A 23735-nucleotide genomic window follows, 5' to 3' on the forward strand; every position below is an offset into this window, starting at 1 on the left:
TTGACGGCCTCATATCCCTGGCATCAGCTGAAGCCAGCGTGCCGATTAAACCAGTGGAAAAAGGGACAGCAGAAAGTCAACCATTTCCATTTCCTGGAGATGAGCTGTGTTCAGTGGAAAAGCAGTCACTATTCCAGTTAAGGGTGGCCCAGTGGAAACAGCACAAACAACTTCCTATCCCAAGACACTGCACAGCCAATTAACTTGGATACCAGTGGAAAAAATTGGCTTTAAAGCATATTGCAGATTCCCAAAGTCATGATATAAATCCAAGCAACATCCTCTCTGACTGTTGTTATAGAGCTAGGTCACAATTTAATCTCAATTGCCAGTCCTCTTAATGGCTTCTACTTGCTGCTAGTAGAACTTGTCCTCTTGGTAAACCAATAAAGTCTTCTCAAGTATTCTGAGAACAAAAGGTGCTATTGTACTTATATCTTTAAGAAATATCTTGCTCAGTCTCCACTCCATCTGGACCCTGCATCCCAGTTTCCTGAATATCCTGTCACTCTTGTGTTCAGAGTCAGGTAACCCAAACCATTTACAAGCAGAAATAGTGCACAAAATCAAGTGATGTAGTGGAATGGATAGTCAGAAATATAGTTTTAAATCCATAACTTGAGAATTCAAACTGTTTGCAAAACTGGAACCATATCCTTATTGTATGCTTAAGAACTGTGTTCAGATCTTGTCTATTAATTTTGGATAACGCAAAGAGTAGATGAGCTCACAGTAATGAGGCCAACGAGTATCCCCTCACTGAATTCCTCTCCAAATCTACCCATAAAGGACATTGGTATATGTCTGAGATACAAAAAGTAATATAATTGATATTAATATCCAATAATAAAATCTAAAATTAGGGAGAGCCATTCTTACGTCTTTCCTTTGTTTCTTCAATAAAGATTTGCTCATTCAAGGATTTTTATTATTCCAAATGTAAGAAACATCTTATATTTTACAAATGAAAGAAAGTATTCTTGAAAAGTATATAAAAACTTAGGTAAAATTATCATTTTAATTGAGTTAATATGACCAACTAAAAATAGCGCCATTGGAAACCATCTAGAAAGTGTTTTTTCGCATATTCTATCAGGGGAAATAAATATATTAATACAGATCCTTAAAATTTTTCACAATTTTAATACCCAAATAAGTAAATTGGTTCTTAACAACTTTAAAGGGGATTTCATCGTATAAATACTCCTGATTATTAATAGGGAAAAGTTCACTCTTATAAAGATTTTATTTGTATCCTGAAAAACTATCGAACACAGAAAGTAGGGACAGCATAAAAGGAAATAGATTTCTTAAGGTCAGAAATCTACTTCAATGGTTCTCTGCTGTCGTGTCATGTTTAAGTTTGGAGAAAATTAGGAGCCGGACATTTGATACATCTTTTAAATTTGAAGAAGTTTGGTGACCATTTATTTAATATTTCTATCTAGTTTAAGAATTATAATTTTATACTGGATTCTCTCCTATATTCTTACGGTAAATTTGGTTTTAACCAGGAAACTTTGCTTTTTACTTTACTCTCAGAATAGACTACCCAGTCCCTTTTTTCACAAGGTTAAAATCTTGTTTTTTAACTCAGTTAATTTTGCGCCCATCTCTTTAAGAAACTATTGTTTGTAGTGCTACCATAGTGACCATGACATAATATGTTGTAATATCTGCCCAGGTTCACAACTTGCTCATTATTCTTCAGGGTGTAGAGGAAGCGTGAGCATGAGAATTTTTTCTTTGAATGTTCTTTGTCTCTTTAAATTTGTTTAACTATAACTAATGTATCTCTTTAGAGTTTGTTTATTTCTTTAAAAGCTTTTATATATCTTTTTATATCTTCATTATACAGTAAATGCTTTGTTATTCATCACTATGAGAGTCTTAATGTGAAGCTATGCAAAATGCTATCTATTTTATCAACGAATTAAAGCTACATAAAGTAACATCTGCAGAGTTGGATTTATTGGATTGAAGAGATCGAATTTTGGAATAATGTAGCTCCTGCTTTTGAAAGATTATACTTTGAAATTAGGATATATTAGAATAAAGAAAGTCACGTCTAGAATATATATTCAGATTATTTAGAGGGATTTTATAATAAAAATTAATTTTTTTCTCTCTTTTTTCTTTTGATTTTACAAGATGAAATTCATAGTTTTTTTAACTATTAATTTTAATAGTACTGTTCTTTTTTATACACTTTCAAATACATGAATGCAATGTAATGTAATGTAATGCAGCTCTCCTCTTGTAATATATGCTCTATATAACTCAATAAAGAGATTGAAAAAGAAGGAATTCAAACTTAATTAAGCAAGTCTGGAACAATAATGAAAATCTATGCTGGCCATGAGGCAACAAGAGTATTTTAAGGTCCTCTCTGGTTCAATAAAGTCCTTCACACAGACCAAATCTTCCACCTTTACTTGGTCTGGGATTTATCTACATGCCATTTGAAATTGATGTGGGCAAGAATTTCCTGAAATGGCCTGACCACCACTGATTTATGCATTATCATTGATAAGAACAGGTGCATATAGAAATGCGACACAGGAAATGCATAGCATGCCCAGTAAAATCAGAAAGGTTCTTATCACCCATGTATCTAGACAGGTCAAAATATAGCCCCACACTATCATGGGACGATCAGTGTTGTATGCAGTTCCAGCATTGCTTTCTCATCTTTCCATTTCATGCCGTCACTAAAATGGAAAATCATCGTCTTTTTCACCACCTTCTTGACCACTCATGCTACCTTGAAGGTCCATCTGTACTTCCTTTCTGTCCTTTCATTGATCATATAATTCTTTTGCTGAGTCGCATTTCCACAAATACATGACTTCACACTTCTCTGGATTGAGTACAATAGCACAGTGGGCCTCAACAATATCACTGCAGATTCATGTTCCTAAACTTGCCACATACCAAGAGAGGCTGAGTCAGTAGAACTACTGAAAGATACATCATAGTATCATACAGATAAGAAACAGTCTCCTTGGCCAGTTGTGTCTATGGTAGCCCATTGTCCTGTACTCAACCCTTCAACAGCTCTGCCAGTTCCTTTCAAGTACTCATTTAACTACATTTTAAATGTTGTGTACCTGCATCCATTACTTCCATAGGTAACGCGGCCCAGATTTCAGATTTATTGTCCGAATACATACATGACATACAATCCTAAGATTATTTTTCTGCTGCTGAGGCAGAATTGCCATCTATTGATAGTGCAAAAACAAAACGGAACACAGCGTTTACGTACCGGAGGTGTAGGTTAATTGGGCAGCACGAGCTTGTGGGCTGAAATGGCCTGCTACTGTGCTGTATGTCTTGAAAATTTTAAACTTATCCAAACCCAGTCACCCAAGTACATATTTCCATATACTTCTGAATATATTTAATTCTTGGATCCATAATGTGTTCTCTGTCAAATGCCTATCAGACACAAACTTTCATGCAAATTAAATGCAAGATATTAATATGTCACAGGATAAACAGAGGAGGTTTACAAAATTATGAGGGGTATAGACAGAGCAAATGTGAGTAGGCTCTTTCCACTTCGATTGGGAGAGATAAATACAAGACTTGGGGTGAAAGGGGAAAGGATTAGGGGGAACATTTTCACTCAGAGAGTGGTGGGAGTGTGGAAGGAGCTGCTATCTGACGTGGTAAATGTGGGATCACTCTCAAGTTTTAAAAATAAATTGATTAGATACATGGATGGGAGAGATCTGGAGGGTTATAGAATGGGTGCTGGTCAGTGGGCCTAACGGTATGATGTTTCGGCACAGACTAGAAGGGCCAAATGGCCTGTTTTCTGTGCTGCTGTGGTCTAAGGTTCTTGGAGGGAATTTAAACTTTTCAGATCAACAAAATTTCAGAAGAGCTCAACTTTACGTTGCAAGACACACAACTCTTTACGGCAAGCATTCAGCTCACCAACCCTGGAGTTGGAAATCTGCTGGCATTGCTGAAGACCTAACAGGCAACTCAGAGAACAAAAACTATGGCATAATATGCCTTCTCCATTACTGTGTTGGCATAATATTTCTGCACTATTTTTGATGGGCGACTTCAGAATCAAACTTGTGGCCGTGGCCTTTTTCTCAGAAAAAAACTGTCGGCTTTCTCTGCATGCAAATTTAGTGAACCGATCTGTGAAATTATCACAAATTATCTTTAGCCTCTCAACACAAATATCCATTAAAGGACTATTTACTGTGGCTCTATAGCTTTGGCCTGTTGGTTCCAGCTCAGAGATCATCAGTTAGTATACACAATCATTTAAAATCACAAGATGAGACAAATCTCAGGTTCAGTTCTCCCCCAAGATTATCCTCAGTTGCCCAAGAATTCAATAGAGTGTTATGAGCAACTTTAAGAGAGAAACCAGACACTTGTAAAAGTACATTCATTTTTTAATCATTGTCCGCTTGCCAGAGGAAATTTGGGAGAAGCGGTGGTGTTGACAATGGGGAGTAGTGAGTTACGAGTGGTGAGGGACGTGGCTGCAGGGCACCATTCCCGACTCAGTGATCAAATATAGAAGAGTACACGAGCTCAGTGACTGGCTACATCAGCAAGTGCATTCAGGATGTCACTAAGATCAAATGCATCACAACCAGGGCTAACCAGAAACCATGGTTGGACGCAGAAGTCCGGGCCCTTCTCAGAGCTCGTGCCTTCAATATAGGATGTAGGATGATACTAAGATCAATCAGGGCTGAACTCTCCTGTGCAATCCGTGAGGCAAAGCCAGGGTATGCACAGAAGATTCACAGACAGCTGTGAGACATGAGGCACATGCAGCAAGGGTTCAAGACTATTACGGATCGCAAGTCAACCTTGCGAGTTGAAGACAATGATGCCTCCCTTCCAGGCAGATTGAACATCTTCCATGCACGGTTTGATGAGAAGAATGTATCAGGGGTTATAGGTTAATTGGGCGGCACGGACTCGTGGGCTGAAATGGCCTGTTACCGTGCTGGATGTCTAAATTTAAATTAAAAACAGCACATAAATCTACATATTCAAAATGTGCACGATTCATTATAGGTGCAATTCTTCCAACAAACTAGCTTGTTTATCCAACAACTTATCTATATTTGGCATTATTTCTTCACATAACCAGAGGGCATCCCATTTCACATGCATCTAGATTCCGAATTTGTCAGACACTTTATATGATTGAGTAAAGTGAATTATCGCAAATTAGCAGTCTGCTTTTCACCTCTCCCTATTTTTATTTCCATTGAGGTTCATGAAAGGCTCGCAAAAAAATAAAAATAAATAACATTGTTGTTAGGCTGCATAATAACATAAAGCTGTCACATAGCTTGCAACCACAAAGAGGGAAAATATTCGTTGCACTTTACCTGGACCAATTCTTTCCTACACACACCCAAATCATTGTCTCAGCACAACGTCCATTGGCCCAGTTAACCTACTGGTTACGCAGTATGGAGCTCAGTATGAAAATATTCAGTATTACAGTTCCCACAGTCATACCCTTCTGTGCATGCAGATGGCAGGAAACCTTGAATGTAATTGCTTCAGTGTTTGAGTATATGACATTGCAATGGACTCATCTCTAAAGCTGCAGGCAGACTGAACGCTTTGTGTTCGCCCCTCATGAAGCTTTTTGCTTTGCATCAACTTGTCACCACTTTACTACATGGGTTCACAATCAAGATTGTCCCCAGCGAGGAAATATTCAACAAATTCATATGTTTTACCTCTAATCTGTCAATCATGCAGCAATCAGAGGCTTCCTTGCACAAGGATGACACCCTTTCATTCCACCAACCCCTCAACCTCGATAATCCATCAGGATGTTAAACGGTCTCATCCATGCGCGCATAAGCACTGAGCTTTTGAGCAAACTTCCAAGACTCGCGGCAGACCACAGCGTGCAAGTACAGAGCCAACAGTTTTAATCCATACCTAATGCTGCTCATGCTGCCCGTGTCGGATCCCAGCTTGCATCGCTCCAACTGGCTGGCAACAATCTGGCGCTCCGCCTCCAGCTCTCTGGTTAATCTTTCAAACTGCAGCTCCTGCAAAAAGAGGAGAGGAAAAGAAGAAACAAGTGTCAGCTATATACTCCTGTCACTGGATGAATAATAAATCCATTAAAAGACTTTACAATATAGCCCATCCAGTGCCAATCAATAAAAGGAGCAGCCCAACCTGAGCCCACTTTCTGGGCTTGGAGCATTATGTACATTTCTTCAATATCTTGCCCAAGAACTGATTGATGATCATGAAAGTTGACCCAATGGGTGCATAATTATTTCCTCATCTCACCTCTAATCCTTGATGTGTGTAGCTGCACAGTTATCCTGCTTTGGTCCAGGAGGAGGTGCAGGTTGAGACATATGCTATACCATCTGTGGGATTGTGACTGAATGCCTCAAAGTCAGAATCCCGCCAAGAGATTTAAAGCAATTACTTCAAATGAATGACACCTCTGCTCAGGGAAATAATTTCTTCACATTTGTGATCACAAAATATACAGCAGAAGGAGGCCCATTGGCCCATCGAGCCTGCTCCGCCATTCTAATCACGATCTGATCATCCACCCACTTTCTCCCCATAACGCTTGACGTCCTGACTAATCAAATTTTTGCCTGAAACGCACCCAACCTCCTTGCTTCCACAGTCACCTGTGGTGACAAGTTCCACAGCCTCTGGCTCAACAAATTTCCCTGCATCTCTGTTTTAAATTGATACCCTTTTATCCTGAAGTTGTGCCCTCTTGTCCTAGCATGGGAAACACCCTTCCACATCAACTCTGTCCAGGCCTTTCAACACTTGAAATGTCTCGACAGCCCCATTCATTAAATGAACCGCCAATCTACCGGTTAATGTGCCAGTGTGAACGTTCATGAACTGGCACTCAGGCATCGGATTGCCCCGGAGATGAACTGCCTAGGGAGGGTATATCATCACTAATATAATTTGAATTGGCGTACTGGTTAGCCCAGTGAGAAAGACATCACTGGAGGAGGATAGGCACCCCTCTGTTCTGGGATGCTGGGTGGTGAGTGTGAAAGGGTGCAGAGAACCGCTTAGCAATGGTCCAGTGTGAACAGCAAAAATGCTATTTTGATCGGTTCATTGAACCACCAATTTACCAGTGAGCCACTGTGAAAAGGGCTTATGAGGTCACCCCTCATCCTTCTGTACACCAGCGAGTTCAGTCCAAAAGTCGACAGAAGTTCCTCATATGTTAACCCTTTCTGTCTTGGTATTATTCTTGTAAATCTTCTCAGAGCTCTCTGCAACCTTTCAGAATCCTCAGCACCACCTCCCCTACCACCTACTTTGGTATCACCTGCAAATTTAGCCACAAAGCCATCTGTTCTATAATCCAAATCATTTATATACAACATAAAAAGAAGCAGCCTCAACACCGACCCCTGTAGGAGATCACTGGTAACTGGTAGCCAACCAGAATAGGATCCCTTTATTCATTCTCTCTGCTTCCAGTGCTCTATCCATGCGAGTTGGCTTCCTGTAATTCCATGGGATCTCATCTTGTTGAGCAGCCTCATGTGTGGAACCTTGTCGAAGGCCTTTTGAAAGTTCAGATAGACTACATCTCCCCTGTCCATTCTACTTGTGATCTCTTCAAAAAATTGCAATGTGTTTGTCAGGCGTGATCCAGGTATTCTATAACCTCATCCTTGATCATCGACTCCAACAACTTCCCAACCACTATGTCAAGCTCATGGGTCTATAATTTCATTTCTGCTGCCTTGCTCCCTTCTTAAACAGCAGAGGGATAGTCGCAATTCTTCAGTCCACCAGAAAAATACAGACTTCATTGATTCCTGGAAGATTATTACCAATGCCTTCATAATCTCTACAGCTACCTCCTCCAGAACCTAAGGGTGCATTCCAGCCAGTCTGACAGACTTATCTAACCTTAGACCATTTAGCTTCTCAAGTACCTTCCCTCTTGTGACCTTGATCGCACTCGCTCCACTTCCAAGAGAGCCATGGAAGTCTGTTATGCTACTAATGTCTTCACAGTGAAGACTGATGCAAGGTATTCATTCAATTCCTCTGCCATCTCCTCGTCTCTCATTACAATTTATCCATTGTCATTTTCCATTGGTCCTATGTCTACTTTGGTCACTCTTTCTCTCTTTTTATATTAAAAAAAAAGCTTTTAGTATCCTCTGAAATTATTTGTTAACCTCCTTTCATAATTCATCTTTTGCTTCTGATACACGTTCAATACCTTCAAAGTAGAGAAGTTGTAGAGAAACAGATGGGCTTTTATTCACAATGGATGTCCGTCCATGCTGGCTGACTGCCCTGGACGGAGGAGGGGGCTGTGGCACGGTCGCCTTTATTCAGGGGTCAGTGGGAGGAGCCTCAAGCACAGTCTGCAAGGGGTGTGTCCTAGCACATCCAAACATTTATACGGTGGTTTACCCCACCTTCCTAATCACCTTCTTATCAGCTCTCTTCTCCGAGTTTTTTAAAGTTTCCCGGTTCTCTAACGTCCCACTAATTTTTGCTTCCTTGTCTGCCCTCTCTTTTGCTTTGACTTTGGCCTTAATTTCCCTCATCAGCCGCAATTGTCTCATTCTTCCATTCACGACTTTCTTTTTGGTCGGTGCCTATCCTGCACTTTCCTCATTTCTCACAGAAACTCCAGCTGTTGCTGATCCGGTGTCTTCCACGTTAGTGCGTTCCCCCCCCCCCCCCACCAATCTACTCTAGCTAGTTCCTGTCTCCTGTCTCACGCGGCTGTAATTTCCTTTACTGCACTGAAATACTAACATATCGGACTTTAGCCTCTCCTTTTCAAACTTCAAAGTGAACTTCAAAGTGGTCACTGCCTCCTTAAGGTTCCGTTGCCTTCAGCTCTCTAATCACCCCTGGTTTATTACACAATACCTAATCTAGAACAGCCGATCCCCTGGTGGGCTCAACAAGAAACCATCCCGTACACATTCCACAAACTCTTTCTCCTAAGATCCCGAACCGACTTGACTTTCCCGATCTACTTTCATGTTAGAATCCTCCATAATAATTGTAACGCTGTTGTTCCGACATGCCTTATCTTATTTCCAATTGTAATTTGTAGTGCACATCCCAGCTGCAGTTTGGGGGCCTGAATATAACTGCCATTAATGACCTTTTACCTTTACCATTCTCTGGGCACTTCAAAACTCTCCTCAGCCTACTCTGTTCCAAATAAATCTCTTTCCATAGCTAACTTTTCTAACTGCAGCAGCATCAGTGTCAATTTCAGCTGCACCTCTCCCCTACAATCGTGCTTTCTGAAATGTGGTAACCAGAACTGAACGCAGTACTTAGGCTGACGCTTAAGCAGTGTTGAACACAGTTCTAGTCTAACCTCCCTGCTCTTAGATTCTATGCCTTGGCTTGAATGGAAAAATCCTCTCATTTTAGCTCATAATGCAACCTTAGATATCCCTCTGCTTCTCCACATCCCTCAGCGTTCTCCCACTGCCATGGTATCCTTGCCCAAATACATCACCTCACATTTCTCTGGATGAAATACCATCTGCCATTTTTTTTCGCCACATAACAGAACATCTGTATTTTCTGTTTCTACAGTTCACCATATTACATCATCTGTAAATGTATATATCACGCTCCCCTTATTTAAGTCTACATCAGAAATAAGTATATCCCAAAAAGCAAGGGACTGTACTAAGCCCTATAGAACCCCAGTGGTAAAAGCTTTCCATTCTCAAATACTCCTATCAATCATTATGCTCTCCCACCATCACCCCTTGAATCCCATGGATTTGAATGCATTTATCAGCCCACCACGTTAGGACGTATAGAAACTCTTGCTCAAACCCATATAGAAGGCATCAAAGGCACTGCCATTGAGACTACCTTCTTGCTATCTTCTCAAATAATTTACTTAAGTTAAACAGTCAAGAAATCCATGCTAACTAATCCTGAATAATTGGTGCCTTTCCTAATGGAGTTTTGTAGTTTCTTTCTTTGTTTTTAAAATATTTTTATTGAATTTAATAAAGAACTTACACAAATACAAAGAGTACAATTCGATAATATCGTATGGTTAGTTACACAAACTGAATAAGACATTCTGTATATCACTGGCATACACAAATTGTAAATCATATCCATACATATTCTAAATAGTATGTTCCTTTTCATTTTGGAAAAAAACTAATAATATAAAAAGGAAAGAAGAAAATAGTAGAGGACAAAAATCTCAAACCCCTTATCTAACCATATTGCCAGATGCTATAATTGACTAGTGACAACGGCTCTGTATACGCTTATCTTTGTGAGGTTTTTCAGTTGGTTGTTTTTCCAGACTCTTTTGTGTAGTCTTCCAAAGGCGCTATTTGCCTTGGCGAGTCTGTTGTCTATCTCATTGTCGATCCTTGCATCTGATGAAATGGTGCAGCCGAGATAGGTAAACTGGTTGACCGTTTTGAGTTTTGTGTGCCCGATGGAGATGTGGGGGGGCTGGTAGTCATGGTGGGGAGCTGGCTGATGGAGGACCTCAGTTTTCTTCAGGCTGACTTCCAGGCCAAACATTTTGGCAGTTTCCGCAAAGCAGGACGTCAAGCGCTGAAGAGAATCATGGGTCCTCTACCGGCATCACCTACGGCTCCTAGAACGCTTCCACCAGCGTTGTCTCCGCTCCATCCTCAACATCCATTGGAGTGCTTTCATCCCTAACGTCGAAGTACTCGAGATGGCAGAGGTCGACAGCATCGAGTCCACGCTGCTGAAGATCCAGCTGCGCTGGATGGGTCACGTCTCCAGAATAGAGGACCATCGCCTTCCCAAGATTGTTTTATATGGCGAGCTCTCCACTGGCCACCGTGACAGAGGTGCACCAAAGAAAAGGTACAAGGACTGCCTAAAGAAATCTCTTGGTGCCTGCCACATTGACCACCGCCAGTGGGCTGATAACGCCTCAAACCGTGCATCTTGGCGCCTCACAGTTTGGCGGGCAGCAACCTCCTTTGAAGAAGACCGCAGAGCCCACCTCACTGACAAAAGGCAAAGGAGGAAAAACCCAACACCCAACCCCAACCAACCAATTTTCCCCTGCAGCCGCTGCAACCGTGTCTGCCTGTCCCGCATCGGACTTGACAGCCACAAACAAGCCTGCAGCTGACGTGGACTTTTACCCCCTCCATAAATCTTCGTCCGCGAAGCCAAGCCAAAGAAGAAAGAAGAAAGATAATTGACTAGTATTAAAAGAAAAACAAAGGTTAAAAAATTAATATAAGGAACGTGGAAAAGATACAAGACTGAAATTTAATTACATTGGAGTAAAATTATGAAGTAAGATTAGTGAGTCACAAATGACCCCCATCACTTCAGGAATCTTATATCTGAATTATTAATTGAATAACTTATCTTTTCCACTTTCAAACAGGACATGAAGTCCCGCAACCTCTGATCGTGAGTAGTAGTTTCAGTAAAATTGCACACCTCACCAAAGAGAGGTAAAATAAATGGTGCAACTCTGAACCAGAGATAAAGAGGAATCATTCCCTCCATTGTACTGAAGAGGAGCCACCAAAAGATGGTGTTATATCTATATCGAAAATTTTTGATAAGCTATGGAAACCTCTCTCCTGTATTTTTCTAGACTAGGACAAGTCCAGAACATATGAATTAATAACACTTCTCCGCTCTTACACCTGTCACACTAGGGAGTCATGTGGAAATAAAAGCGAGACAGTTCAGCGTTAAACAAATGTGCTCTATGTGCCACTTTGACCTGCAATAGAAAATGTCGAGCACATAATGAAGAACTATTAACCAACTTAAGAATAGTGTCCCAGTCCACATTGATATAGTCAAATTTAAATCCTGCTCCCAAGCATTTTATATTTTTGTTTGCAATAGATTCCAATAATTTGCCCACCATGTAAAGTTAAATTAAATGGTCTTCAATTGGTTAATTTATTCCTCTCTTGTTCACCAATGCTATAGCAATAACTGTATTCCCATCCTCTCACATCGAGAATATTGAAATATTCCTATTAGAATTTCTACACATGTTTTTCAGATACTTTCAATAGCATTGGGTATTTGTTTTATGGGTCTATGATTCATCTTTTCTCCAAGATGTAAATTCTTTGATACCTCTAATATTATATTTACCCCACCTAATATTTCCTACTTGCGTGTAATAATCAGCAAGCCCTTCTTTTGTGAAGATGGTTACAGAACATAATTCAGGAACTTCAAGTTTCTTGTCAGAGTTGCTACAGGCTCATGATATATATCACAAATAATTTAGAGATTTACTGTGGGGGTTTGAAACAGGGAAAGACGTACAGATTTTGAAACCCAGACGCAAAGGCACCTACATTCAGAGGCATAAAACCAGTATTATTATTCTCAATTGAAAACCTGAACCAATGAGAGTTTGCTTAAAGAGACATGATTTTAAACAGAAGGAGCCATCTGCTTATTGACACATATTTTGTGGAAATTGAAACTGAAAAACCAATATTTGGTTAAAGTAAGACATCTCAGAAAGCAGCATTTTAGTTCATCAGAAAATCATCTGGAGACTCAAATTTAAAGTGACTTTGGAGGAAGGTGGTCACTTCAGCTGCTTCTCTTTGTCAGGAGAGAGCAGTGATGCTATGGCCATTGTAATGGTCACTTTTGACTGAGCCATATCTGGGTAAAGAAAGAAAGATCATGCTTGTATTTGGATTGTGACCATTTTAATGGTATGCTTTATAACCCTTGCCTGGGTTTGTGGAAGCATTCCTTTGTAAAGTCACAAGTTCCGTAACCTCTATGCAAGAAAGAGGAAATTATGATAAATCATTCGTATGAAGAAACATTTCTCTGACAGCAACTCAACAAAAATTTGTGAGTTTTGAGAAGTCTGATGACTCACTGTCTCAGCTACTTCATAATCACTTCTGCACAACAGTTTTAAAAGTTCTAAGTTTCAACAGAAGATTTCTGAGACTGAATCAACTTTTTAGAATGGTGCCTCAGCTGTAATGGTTTGGGTAATTCACATACATATACATTTCCGCATAGTGGGGGGGGGGGGAAGTTTAGAATTAAAATATTATATTATTAATAGTTATTTATAAAAATTATTGTTTTAAAGATACCATTGTCCTGGTGATTTTTTATTTCTGCTGGTCTATGATATAACAAGAGTACATACATCACATACAATCCTGAGATTCTTTCTCCTGCGGGTGAGGCAGAATTACCATTTATTGGCAATAGAAAAAAAAATGACAATATACACATGTAAACAACAAATTGACTGTGCAATACAATGAAAGATAATCATGTTGAGGAACTTTTTTTTTTTTTTTTCCGATGCGCTCTAGTATTTGCCAAAGCCCTTTCCTGCTCACGGTGTCGAAGGCTTTGGTGAGGTCAACAAAGGTGATGTAGAGTCCTTTGTTTTGTTCTCTACACTTTTCTTGGAGCTGTCTGAGGGCAAAGACCATGTCAGTGGTTCCTCTGTTAGCGCGAAAGCCGCACTGTGATTCTGGGAGAATATTCTCAGCGACACTAGGTATTATTCTATTTAGTAGAATCCTAGCGAAGATTTTGCCTGCAATGGAGAGCAACGTGATTCCCCTGTAGTTTGAGCAGTCTGATTTCTCGCCTTTGTTTTTGTACAGGGTGATGATGGTGGCATCACGAAGATCCTGAGGCAGTTTACCTTGGTCCCAACAAAGCTTGAAAAACTCATGCAGTTTGGCATGCAGAGTTTTGCCGCCAGCCTTCCAGACTTCTGGGGGGATTCCATCCATACCTGCTGCTTTGCCACTTTTCAGTTGTTCGATTGCCTTATATGTCTCATCCAGGGTGGGAACCTCATCCAGCTCTAGCCTTAGGGGCTGTTGAGGGAGCTGGAGCAGGGCGGAATCTTGGACTGAGCGGTTGGTACTGAAAAGAGATTGGAAGTGTTCTGACCATCGGTTGAGGATGGAGATCTTGTCGCTGAGGAGGACTTTGCCGTCTGAGCTGCGCAGCGGGCTTTGGACTTGGGGTGAGGGGCCGTACACAGCCTTTAGAGCCTCGTAGAAACCCCTGAAGTCGCCAATGTCCGCGCTGAGCTGTGTTCGTTTGGCGAGGCTAGTCCACCACTCATTTTGGATCTCCCGGAGTTTGCGCTGAAGATGGCTGCATGCGCGACGGAAGGCTTGTTTCTTCTCTGGACAGGACGGCTTTGTAAGGTGAGCCTGGTGGGCAGCTCGCTTCTTTGCCAGCAGCTCCTGGATTTCCTGGCTGTTTTCGTCAAACCAGTCCTTGTTTTTCCTGGAGGAGAAGCCCAGTACCTCTTCAGTGGATTGCAGTATGGTAGTCTTCAACTGATCCCAGAAGGTTTCAGGGGACGGGTCCGTGAGGCGGGTTGCAACGTCGAGCTTTGCTTTGAGGTTTGCCTGGAGGTTTCCTCTCGCTTCGTCTGACTGCAGTTTTCCAACATTGAACCTCTTTCTGGGGGCTTTATTGTTCCTGGGCTTTGGCTTGAAGTGAAGGTTGAGCTTGCAGCGAACCAGCCGGTGGTCAGTGTGGCATTCCGCGCTAGGCATGACCCCTAACGTCGAGGTACTCGAGATGGCAGAGGTCGACAGCATCGAGTCCACGCTGCTGAAGATCCAGCTGCGCTGGATGGGTCACGTCTCCAGAATGGAGGACCATCGCCTTCCCAAGATCGTATTATATGGCGAGCTCTCCACTGGCCACCGTGACAGAGGTGCACCAAAGAAAAGGTACAAGGACTGCCTAAAGAAATCTCTTGGTGCCTGCCACATTGACCACCGCCAGTGGGCTGATAACGCCTCAAACCGTGCATCTTGGCGCCTCACAGTTTGGCGGGCAGCAGCCTCCTTTGAAGAAGACCGCAGAGCCCACCTCACTGACAAAAGGCAAAGGAGGAAAAACCCAACACCCAACCCCAACCAACCAATTTTCCCTTGCAACCGCTGCAATCGTGTCTGCCTGTCCCGCATCGGACTGGTCAGCCACAAACGAGCCTGCAGCTGACGTGGACTTTTTACCCCCTCCATAAATCTTCGTCCGCGAAGCCAAGCCAAAGAAGAAGACAATGAAAGAGAAAAAAAATCAATAAAATGAACAAGTAAAAGTCCTTAAATGAGTCTCTGATTGAGTTTGTCTGATGGTGGAGGGGTAGCAGCCATTCCTGAACCTGGTGGTGAGAGTCTTGTGGCACCTCTACCTCTTTCCTGATGGTAACATTGTGAAGGGCACTGTATGTACTTCAAGAGCATCTTTGCATTTTCTTAACATTTTATCTGCCACACCCTTTCTTTGCTAAGTTTCCTTCTGAATTTTCTCCTAAGGATTCAGTACTTCGGTAAATCTATCAGTCTGAAACAAGCTTCGTTTTCTTTTACCATATCATACACTTGATGTGCCTTGTTATCCAGGGCACCAGATTTAGAAGTACTCAGTGGGCTCTTTTGTGTGAATCCTGTTTATCCTGAATCTTCTTCTGAAATGCCTCTGGCTTGAGACAAATTTACCATCCAGGAGCTACTTCCAATCTACTTTTACTAACCCTCTTTCAGCTTACTAAAACTCCATTTCTATAACTATACTAAACCCACCTGTATTGTGATCACTACTGTAACAATGCTCCTCCTGCAAATGCTCCTTCACTTGTCCAGCTCTATTTCCATACAGTAAACCCAGAACTCTGCCCCTGACCCACATGACACCAAGGTCACATAACGCGCATTGATCTGACCAAACACAACAAAACGCAACAGTGAAAAACCACTGTGTAACTGCTGGTGCAGTCTAATACGAATGTATTGTACGGGCTGTCCCACCCCAGTATCTCCTTCCCTGAGAATCCACATAAAGGCGGTTTCACCCAAACCCCTCCTCCCTCAGTACCTGCCATGGAAATGGGCCAGCAACATGCGAGATGTATCTGCAGTTTATGATAATTAAAGCCTGTTTATCACGACTTCTAGTCTGATGCGAGTCATTGATAGCGTATCAATTTAATTACCTTAATTTTGTGTCACGGACAAGGCAATATGGGCAGATAAACTGGACATTGACCCAAAAGCTCCAGAGGCCTCCATAAAGTTTGATCAGTGGCTGCACTACCTCAACGCCTTCATGAAGTGAAACAACGTTCAGAGCGAAGATAATAAACGGAGCTTACTCTTCACACAGGTCAGCACCACTTCTTTCAAATGATCAGATACTGCAATACATACATGGCTGCTATGGAGCTCCTGCAGAAGCAGTACCAAACCCCAATGAACGTCATCCATGCCAGGTATCTTCTGGGCCATCACAGACAAGTGCCTGGTGAGTCCGCAGATGAATATATGCGGGTCCTGGGGGAGCTGGGGTGAGCCTGTGGCTGCCGAGAAGTTTTGGCTGCCATCCACTTAGAGGAGCTGATCCGAGGTGTGTGTGTAGCCAGCTTCAGGACTGATCACATTCGACAGAAACCCCTAGAAAAGGGCAATCGGAGCAAACAGGAGGTTGTTGACCTGGCCAAATCACTCGAAACAGCCCAGCAAAATGCAGAAATCTTTCTCTGGCAACACAGCTGCCGCGTGGGGAGCATGGGCTCCGCCATCTTAGGTCTTAGATCCCAAATCACCACCGTTGAGCACCCAAAGTGTCACTTTGGCGTGACCACGAAGCATCCTCATAGGAGTTGCCTGGCCAGATGAGACTTATTCCAGCTGCAGCAAGAGGGGGCACTATGAAAGGGTATGTAGTTCCAAACCCTCCTCCAGCAGCACTGTGCGCGGTCAGCAGCTATCACCATCTTGGACTGCATTACCTCCGGCATCACTTCCAGTTGTGGAGGACAGCTTGGTGGAACCATGGGGACAACAACCAGGGACTGAACCACTTATGGCGTCGCTTTGGTGGTGAGGAACAGCACCGTGTGCGTGACGTGGGGGCTGCCATCTTGGAGGGTGTCATCAAGCCAGTACAGTAGTAATGAATTGGACAGTGACGTGACGTTGTCCTTGATCATCCTGGATCAGAACAACCTGCTTCAGCTAGCCAGGTCTGTGATGGACAGTGAGGTAAACGGACGCATTACAAACTGCCTGTTTGATACAAGAGAGCTTCATATACCCAGTCACAGTACGGTGAAACTCCCTCGCAGCGACCACAGCTAAGTTCAAAGTCTCTTTGGCCTCCAGATCCCACTTGACTGAGATCCACAGCAGCAACACCGTGACATGCATTGTGTGTGGCACTAAATACAAAACTTTAAACTCCTCGTTATGCCATAGCTCTGCGCACTGGTCATATTGGGATTGGACTTTTAGTGCCAACTCAAGAGTGTCCTAACAGAGTATGACAGGCTTCACCCCTCCCTCATGTTCCACAACGACCAAATTTTTAAACCACCTGCTCTCCCCTCCGAACACGGCCAATTGGCAACCCAAAACCCACTCGCTGCATATGACCTGTGGTTTGTCCACCCTCTGGGTCCCACCGCCATCCCTGTTCACCCTCAACTGCAAGCCTGTCACCACCAAAAGCAGGCGATACAACCCTAGGGATAGAGCCTTCATTAGAACAGAAGTTAAATGACTTCTGGCTGAACTAGCCCCTGGAGGGCACGTAGAAATGGTAAAGAGCCGGGAGAAGCACTGCATGGTCGTAGACTACAATCAGACCATCAACCAATTCACCCAACTGGACGCCTACATCCTCCCACGCATCGCCAAATTGGTGAATGAGATCGCCCAGTACTGGGTCTTCTCAACAATTGACCTTAAGTCATTACACCACCAGCTCCCAATCTGCCCGGAGGACAGCCAATACATGGCTTTTGAGGCAGATGGCCACCTCTATCACTTCCACCAGTTTCCCTTTGGAGTAATCAGCGGGGTTTCAGCCTTCTAGAGGGAGATGACCCGAATGGTGTTCGACCACAAGTTAAAGACCACATTCCCTTATGTGGACAACATGAACATCTGCAGCCATGACCAGCAGGATCACAACATCAACTTACAAAATTTCTCCAGATGGCCAAAAAGCTCAACCTCGCATATAACCAGAAGAAAGGTGTGTTCCAGACTTTACGTCTGGCTATACTCTGTTGTGTGGTGGAGAATGGAGTCATTGGGTCCGACCCTGAATGTATGTGCACCCTGCTGGAACACCCACTGCTCCACAGGCGCAAGCCCTGAAAAAGAGCTTGGGGTTCTTCTCCTATTATGCTCAATTACGCAGGTGAGGCCTGCCTCCTGGTGAAAACAACCACCTTCCCCCCATTGGCAGAAGCCCAAGCAGCCTTCAAACGCATCAAGGTGAAGAGTAATGCATCCTGGCTGCCACCCTTAACCAGGTGGGCAGACTTGCGGCATTTTATCCCCCACACCTTCCAGGGCCCCAAACTCCAGCACTCAGCCATTGAGGTGGAGGCCCACCCCATAGTGGAGGCACAACCTGGCCGCCAAACTATTCATCCTGCTGACTGACAACAAGCAGTTGCATTTTAATAATAAACAGCAAAGAAAAATTAAGAATGATAAGATTCTGAGGTGGAGAATTGAAGTGTCCACCTACAACTACGAGATCTTATACCAGGCCAGGAAGCTCAACGATCCCTCAGGGGATCCCTCCAAGCTCTCCACAACAACCTCTGCCATCCTGGGATCACCAGGTTCTACCACTTCCTTAGATGTCACAACCTCTCTTATTCGGTTGAGGGAATTGACCTAGAAATGCCCAGTTTGTGCTGAGTGTAAACCACAATTCTACTGGCCAAAGGAAGCCCACCTAATTAAGGCCACCCATCCCTTTGAACATCTGAGTATGGACTTCAAGGGCCCCCTCCTCTCCACCAACCAGAACATATACTTTCTCATTGTCATTGACGAGTACTCAAGTTTCCCATTCGCTATCCCCTGCTCAGACATTACAACAGCCATAGTCATCAAGGTAATCTGTTCGGATACCTCTGCTATAATCATGGTGACCAGGGTTTGAAAAGGTCCACCTCTTGCACACGAACACCCAGTACACTTGAGTGGAGTACCAGGATGGTCGGAAAGACACTGTTTCCATCCGGGTCCTGGCGCATGCTGGATGCCCCCATGATTAACCAACCAGTACCCCTCACCTCCAAAACTACCGGTGACACAATGGTACCCGGTGTGGTGTGTTGTTAGCCAGAATCAGACACACACAAGGTAAAGACTGTACAACAGGCTTTAATCCACAAAGACTTCAACAGAGCCAGGCTGGCTGTGGCTGCAGCAACTCTGAGTGAGTCTTGGGAGGCTGGCGCAGGCTTATATCCCAGAGGGTGATTGACACCGGACCGGGTGGGGCTTGATCCATTCAGGCTGATTGATTGACAGCTGGCCAGGTGTTGTTCTGTCTCCTTACACTTCTGCAGATACAGAGGTTGCCCCCTGCAGTAGACCGGTGGTGTACCACCACACCCGGCCCCATCAATGACACCTGGGGCCTTACCCCAAGTAGAGACCAATCAACTTACACTTACCCCCCTCCCCAACCCTATTAACTCTTTTCATCCACTTTCATGCAAGACACCGCGCAGGAGCCAACAGCTGACTCACAGCCGGCACTGCCAAGGTTGCAACGATAGACGAGACCACTGGACAGGCTGAACCTGTAATGGACTTTGATCCATTTCACCCCGCCAGATTCGGTTTTCAAAAAAAAAAGGGGTGAATGTGGTGGAACCACTGTGTAACTGTGGGTGCTGTCTAACATGAATGTATTGTATGGGCTGGCCTGCCCATACCCTAACCTGCAACTCCTCCTCTGAGAATCCCCATATAGGCGGTTACGCCCAAACCCCTCCATCAGTATCTACCTTGGAAGCGGGCCACCAACATGAGAGACGTGACCGCCTATTAATCATGACTTCCAGTCTGATGTGAGTCATTAATAGCGCTAATTTACTTGATGTGACTCTCTCCAAAATACAGCTTTAACTCATTGTCAGCACAAAAAGAATCTGTTGTGTCCGTCACGACCTGGGGAAGTGCTCTAGTCCAAATAATCAACTTTAGCACTGAGAACACTCCTCGGATCTTGTTACAATGAGAAAATTCCATCCTTTCATACTAATATATTATTTAGGACCTGGAAAAGCAATCCTGTTGTTTGAGAAGAACCATTTTAATTCCACCTGAGAAGGCCAACCGATTTATGGTTTAATGTGACAGTGTGGCTCCACTCTAACACTGGATTGTTTGCTGCAGTAGAATCTGGGCTCTCTATTCAGGGCAGGAGTTCAAAGATTTATTATCAGAGCACACGCATGACATCACATACAACCCCGAGATTCTTTTTCCTGCAGGCGGGACAGAATTGCTGCTTCTCGGCATGCTGACATGGTTATCGTACTGATAAGATGAATGGTACAGAATGATCATTCATCATTCTTCTCAACTATTTCAAAATCTGGAGGTGGTAGCACCAACGTCTGCTTATTAGAATGAAGAAATAGGCTAATCGTCACAAAATATATTCAAACTCTTTCTGCTGGCCAAGTTTATTTTTTAAACGTTGAAAGTTACAAGTAGAGAAAGGGTCATTGCACGAGATTAGAGGTGGAGACGCAGTAGTTCAATAATAACCTGCAGGATTTAGAAATCATCAATATCCACTGATGTGTGACAAAGCCAAGACCTTTCGAATCTCACACAAGCCAATAATGCAAAGCCAGTTTATGACGACAGCACTGTTTCAACTGGACTCTTGTTACGACACAAATCAATTATTTCCTCATAACTGGATGGTCGTCTCTGGAGCTCAGTTGACAGCAACTTTGAGTCTGAAGGCTTTGGGTCTCACACCAGACTTCAGAGCACAAATCCTGGACTAATACTCCAATGGAGTATCAAAGCACTCTCATGATCAAACATGCCGATATAGATGTTAAACCAAGGCTCCATCTGCTCTCTTGGGCAGACAAAGTAGATCCCACAGCCTCACTCCAGAGTTCTCCTCAACACTGGTTAATGTTAACTGTTTGGGATTATTTAGGCCTTAATATCATCATTTTACCACAGTTAATATTTAATATCAGCATCACCTCTATTGTCAGCAGAATCACAAATGGCATTGAGGAAGCGAACTTGAGGGAGATTGAATGGGGTAACGACAACAACTTTGCGCTCAATGTCAGCAAAACCAAGGAGATGGTTGTGGACTTCAGGAGGAAGTCAGGGGAACACAGCCCAGTCCTCATCGAGGGCTCAGTGGTGGAGAGGGTCAAGAACTTCAAATTCCTGGGTGTCAACATCTCCGAGGATCTGTCCTGGAGCCTCCATGCTGATGCAATCGCAACAAAGGCTCACCAGCGGATATAGTTTGTGACGTGTTTGAGGAGATTTGGTGTGTCACCGAAGACTCTCGTAAACTTCTACAGGTGTACCATGGAGAGCATTCTGGCTGGTTGCATCAATGCCTGGTACGGAGGCACCAACTCTCCGGACAAGAATAAACTCAAGAGGGTTGTTAACTGGGCCTGTGACTCCATTGAGGACATCTACATGAGGTGGTATCTTAAAAAAAAGCAGCCTCTATCCTCAAAGACCTCCCCACCACCCAGGCCATGCCCTCTTCACTCTGCTACCATCTGGGAAAAAAAAGTTAAGGAGCCTAAAGACTCAGCGGCACAAGGACAGCTTCTTCCCCGCTGCCATCAGGTTCCTGAATGATCAATGAATCAAAGACACGGCCTGACTTTTCATGCAATATTATTACTTTAATTTTTATAGTAATGTCGTAAGATGGTTATAATACGTTTGTTTGCAGGATGATGCTGCCACAAAGCATCAAATTTCATGCCTTGTTCATGAGAGTAAATCCTGATTCAGATTCATTTGTTTTCACAAAACCTGTTCTGATTTACATTACAGTAAAATCTCCATTATGCGACACCTTCAAGGATCGAAGATGCTGGATAAGTGAGTTTTCCAGTTGACTGAGACTCACTCTTACAATGCCTAACTAATACAGCTGCATTAAGAATACAATTTAAAGAGACAGTCCAAAATGTATAGTAATTCGAAAAAAACATCAGTATTGTAGTCTGTAATTATGTAAAGTTCACTTTAATCAAGTATTTCCTATAACTTAAAAAATTTAAATTCGAACCCCAGTCTCTGCGCTGTGCACTAACAGCTACGTTAACCATGCCGCCAGCATAATTATCCCATCCTCCCCCAAGCTTATGAATAAAGCCATGCTAATACAATATACACTAACAAAGACTCTTACTAGGCAGGGATAAGAAGAGTCGCCCCAGCAGCATCAGCTGGTTCTTGATTCTGGTGTCCTGGTCACACTCTCGGTGCGACCCGACACTCCCACAGGAGTGTCCTGGTCAGGGCCTCGGCGCTCCCTCCTTGAGCTGACAACCCGACACCCCCACGCCAGTGTCCTGGTCAGGGCTTCGGCGCTCCCTCCTTACGCTTAGTTGCCCCTTGTTTGAGTTTCCAGTGGATTGAATTCCAGATAATTGGAAGTTTACTCGACAGGCAGTAATCAGTTTTGAGATTAAAAGTACAGCTTTGTAACATTGTTCTGTCTGCAGAGTACAGGCTGCAGGCCACAGCAGGGTCGGGCGGGATGGGGAGGGGGCATGGTGGTGGGTGGTCAAATTTAATGTAAGACAATGGGACTGTATTAATTAGCTTACATCAAACCATACTTCAGGCCCTTATATTATACCTAAGTTATTTTGCACAATTATAAATGAGATCAAGGAAGCTTCCAGGCCAGATTAAACTTTGTCACTTTGCACATCAAACCATAGAATGTTACAGCACCAAAAATAGGACATTCGACCCTTCTGGTCTGTGCTAACCAATAAAACTAGTCTGTCTCACTGACCTGTTCTCATTCCATTACTCTCCAGACCCCTCCCATCCATGTATTATCCAATTTATTTTAAAAACTCAACACTGAATCAGCATTCACCACATCAGATGGCAACTTATTCCATTCTCCCACCACTCTCTGAGTTAAGAATTTTCCCCTTATGTTCCCCTTATACCTCTCCTCTTTTAGACCTCCCCCAATCTAAGTGGAAACACCTACTCACATCTACTCTGTCTTTTTCTTTTCTTTGGCTTGGCTTCGCGGACGAAGATTTATGGAGGGGGTAAAAAGTCCACGTCAGCTGCAGGCTCGTTTGTGGCTGACCAGTCCGATGCGGGACAGGCAGACACGATTGCAGCGGTTGCAAGGGAAAATTGGTTGGTTGGGGTTGGGTGTTGGGTTTTTCCTCCTTTGCCTTTTGTCAGTGAGGTGGGCTCTGCGGTCTTCTTCAAAGGAGGCTGCTGCCCGCCAAACTGTGAGGCGCCAAGATGCACGGTTTGAGGCGTTATCAGCCCACTGGCGGTGGTCAATGTGGCAGGCACCAAGAGATTTCTTTAGATTTCTTATAAACCCCTATCAAGTCTCCCCTCATTCTTCTTCGTTCCAAGGATTATAGTTCTAACCTGTTTAATCTTTCCCGGTAACTCAACTCCTGAAGACCTAGCAATATTCTAGTAAATCTTCTCTGCACTCTTTCAGTCTTATTGATATCTTTCCTGCTGGTGGGTGACCAGAACTGCACACAATATTGTAAGTGTGGTCTCACAAATGACCTGAATAACTTCAGTATAACATTCCAACTCAATACTTTGATTTATAAAGGCTAAGATGCCAAAACCTTTCTTTACAACCCTGTCCAC

At 43.3% G+C, this 23735-nt stretch overlaps 1 protein-coding gene across 13 annotated transcripts in view; it reads right to left on the reverse strand.

The window, feature by feature from the left end:
• ctnnd2b (catenin (cadherin-associated protein), delta 2b) overlaps positions 1 to 23735 on the reverse strand; it is a 1542927-nt gene that overhangs the window by 613562 nt on the left and 905630 nt on the right. For all 13 annotated transcript variants that reach the window (XM_069906986.1, XM_069906993.1, XM_069907003.1 and 10 more), the window contains one exon: positions 5950 to 6062. In XM_069906986.1, coding sequence (XP_069763087.1) covers positions 5950 to 6062 — 113 coding nt within the window. The remainder of the gene's footprint in view (positions 1 to 5949; positions 6063 to 23735) is intronic.

The sequence above is a fragment of the Narcine bancroftii genome, chromosome 1, assembly GCF_036971445.1.
Source record: "Narcine bancroftii isolate sNarBan1 chromosome 1, sNarBan1.hap1, whole genome shotgun sequence".
NCBI lineage: Eukaryota > Metazoa > Chordata > Chondrichthyes > Torpediniformes > Narcinidae > Narcine > Narcine bancroftii.